Below are 3176 nucleotides of genomic sequence, written 5' to 3' on the forward strand. Positions count from 1 at the left end.
TGCTTTTTAAACTATATATATATATATATATATATTTTACAGGGGTAAGTGACTTACTAAGAAAGTAGCTTCCTCTCTTTAATGAGACACCTGAGCTTGTTTGACTGTCACAGGTTTTGATAGTTCTGGGGAAAATCATAGAAAAAAAAAACAGAGAGAAGCATAATTGAAATTGATTTATAAATCAAATCCAGATAGGATGTTTAAATAAAAGTCATTTTCACTCTTGTCATGGGATAATGTGGATACATTAATTTAGCAAATACTCTATCATTTGTACAAATTAGCTTACAAATTAACAAAGACTTCTAACAAAGCCAGAGCAAGATCTGTATGTACTGGGAATGAATGCCATCCAGTATGTGACTGATGTTGTGTTGTGTTTGTGTATCAGGCATGTGACAGAGATGTGCAGTGTGGTGTGGGTCTGTGCTGTGCTGTGAGTCTGTGGCTCAGAGGCCTGCGTATGTGCACACCACAGGGGCTGGAAGGAGACGAATGCCACCCTTACAGCCACAAGGTACATACAGTAGATACACACATACACTCACACACAGCCATGAGAAACCCCTCTGGAATATAAAAGCAGTGATTTGATTGGCTGACCTGAGGCAACCCAGGCCTAACTGTTATAAGAACTGAAAGAAAAAATAGAAGCCATGAAGGAGAAATAGAGCTAAACAGAGGAAAGATTCAAACAGAAAGTCAATGGAAACTAACAACTGTTTGGTTCCCCACATGTTTTTTATGCTTTTATGAGTACATTTTCATTTTTGGGTGAACAATCACTTAACTTAGTAAAAAGAAACACATTTAGAAACAACGCAATCTCTTTTTAAACAGCTGATCTGATCGTGATTCGTGGAGTAAACATGGGTGATTGCCAGAGATGACTGAGAAAGGCTTTAAAAGAATCTGCTGATAAGTGTAACTGATATCGATCGATTGTCTCACAGATCAGGGCTGTTTATCACTGTCGGACAGTCTCAGACTGATTCAGAGATACAGAAGCTTTGCCATTCAGCTGAGGTTACGAGGCGAAGAGAAACGGATTTAGAGGGATTTTGTGACTCACAGATGACTAACACTGACAAGATCCTTAAACAGAAACTTAAGCCTACAGAGTTTTGTAATGTATCTTGATTAGCTAACCTAACGGCTGAAAAGATCGAATTAAAACGATATCATTACAGCAGTCAGACTTAAAAATATATACACAAAATGTTGTCTTTCTTTAAAAAATATTTATTTGAATGTAGCAGTTTATGTTTTTATAATCAGTGCATTGCTGATAAAAAACTGGTAACTATATGAAATAATAATATCATGAAGTTGTCTGTGTTTGGACTTCCCTGCAGGTTCCTTTCCCTGGCAAGAGACAACATCACACTTGCCCCTGCCTGCCACATCTGGTGTGCACCAGGCACAGCAACAACAGATATCGCTGTACCAGCGACTTCAAAAACATAGACTTTTAACACTGGAAAGAGCGGGAGAAAAAGAAGAATGAAGGTGGGTAATACTTGAAAAGGAAAGCAGGACAGCACAACTAGATTAATAACAAGTGCCACAGCACCTTTCTGGTCGTTTTTGTCTTTCACTCTCATGCACTTTGCACTACAAAAATGCTGTTATCCAGCTTCCCCAGAAATGCCAACATACATTATCCACCATGGCACAAGGTCTACCTCAGAATCACTGGTTTACCTTGGCATCCTTGATAGTAAAAACAAAATAAATTTCATCACCTTTCTGTGAGTATACATGCAACAGATATTTTGTAAGGAATGTGCTTAGAAGGGAATCATATTTCTGGATGAATTCCTCTTCAATATGCTATGAATTTGTTGAAAGCTTGGTTATGGTAATTAAATTATTATCAGTCTGAATGGTCTGTGCTTTTCTCACATGAGTATGTGCTGTGTGTGTGTGTGTGTGTGTGTATGTGAGCTGTACCTTTTTAGCTCCATGCATTCAGACTTTTACTGCCTTCCCCTAATGCTTCTGTTAAAACAAGTATTATTTTTTGCAAAGTAAGGCAGGAAAAAAATAATGATTTCGATTTATTTAAAACATGTTTTGAACATAATGTCAAAGCTGACCCTGACTCTCTTTGAAATTTTTCATAGACTGAGATCATGATTTGATTGGCTGACCTGAGGCAACCCAGGCCTAACTGTTATAAGAACTGAAAGAAAAAATAGAAGCCAAACAGAGCTAAACAGAGGAAAGATTCAAACAGAAAGTCAATGGAAACTAACAACTGTTTGGTTCCCCACATGTTTTTTATGCTTTTATGAGTACATTTTCATTTTTGGGTGAACAATCACTTAACTTAGTAAAAAGAAACACATTTAGAAACAAGAACGCAATCTCTTTTTAATCAGCTGATCTGATCGTGATTCGTGGAGTAAACATGGGTGATTGCCAGAGATGACTGAGAAAGGCTTTAAAAGAATCTGCTGATAAGTGTAACTGATATCGATCGATTGTCTCACAGATCAGGGCTGTTTATCACTGTCGGACAGTCTCAGACTGATTCAGAGATACAGAAGCTTTGCCATTCAGCTGAGGTTACGAGGCGAAGAGAAACGGATTTAGAGGGATTTTGTGACTCACAGATGATTAACACTGACAAGATCCTTAAACAGAAACTTAAGCCTACAGAGTTTTGTAATGTATCTTGATTAGCTAACCTAACGGCTGAAAAGATCGAATTAAAACGATATCATTACAGCAGTCAGACTTAAAAATATATACACAAAATGTTGTCTTTCTTTAAAAAATATTTATTTGAATGTAGCAATTTATGTTTTTATAATCAATGCATTGCTGATAAAAAACTGGTAACTATATGAAATAATAATATCATGAAGTTGTCTGTGTTTGGACTTCCCTGCAGGTTCCTTTCCCTGGCAAGAGACAACATCACACTTGCCCCTGCCTGCCACATCTGGTGTGCACCAGGTACAGCAACAACAGATATCGCTGTACCAGCGACTTCAAAAACATAGACTTTTAACACTGGAAAGAGCGGGAGAAAAAGAAGAATGAAGGTGGGTAATACTTGAAAAGGAAAGCAGGACAGCACAACTAGATTAATAACAAGTGCCACAGCACCTTTCTGGTCGTTTTTGTCTTTCACTCTCATGCACTTTGCACTACAAAAATGCTGT

The 3176-nt window shown here is 37.5% G+C and overlaps 1 protein-coding gene across 1 annotated transcript in view; it reads left to right on the forward strand.

The window, feature by feature from the left end:
• Window positions 1-3144, forward strand: part of LOC107591856 (prokineticin-1-like) — a 4606-nt gene extending 1462 nt beyond the window's left edge. Inside the window, exons 2-3 of the mRNA XM_016281133.1 lie at window positions 395-520; window positions 2903-3144. Of these exons, the coding sequence (XP_016136619.1) occupies window positions 395-520; window positions 2903-3022 (246 nt within the window). The 3' untranslated portion in view covers window positions 3023-3144. The remainder of the gene's footprint in view (window positions 1-394; window positions 521-2902) is intronic.
• Window positions 3145-3176: the final 32 nt, after the last annotated feature.

This window comes from Sinocyclocheilus grahami, unplaced genomic scaffold (genome assembly GCF_001515645.1).
Source record: "Sinocyclocheilus grahami isolate Dianchi unplaced genomic scaffold, SAMN03320097.WGS_v1.1 scaffold146.1, whole genome shotgun sequence".
NCBI classification, from domain to species: domain Eukaryota; kingdom Metazoa; phylum Chordata; class Actinopteri; order Cypriniformes; family Cyprinidae; genus Sinocyclocheilus; species Sinocyclocheilus grahami.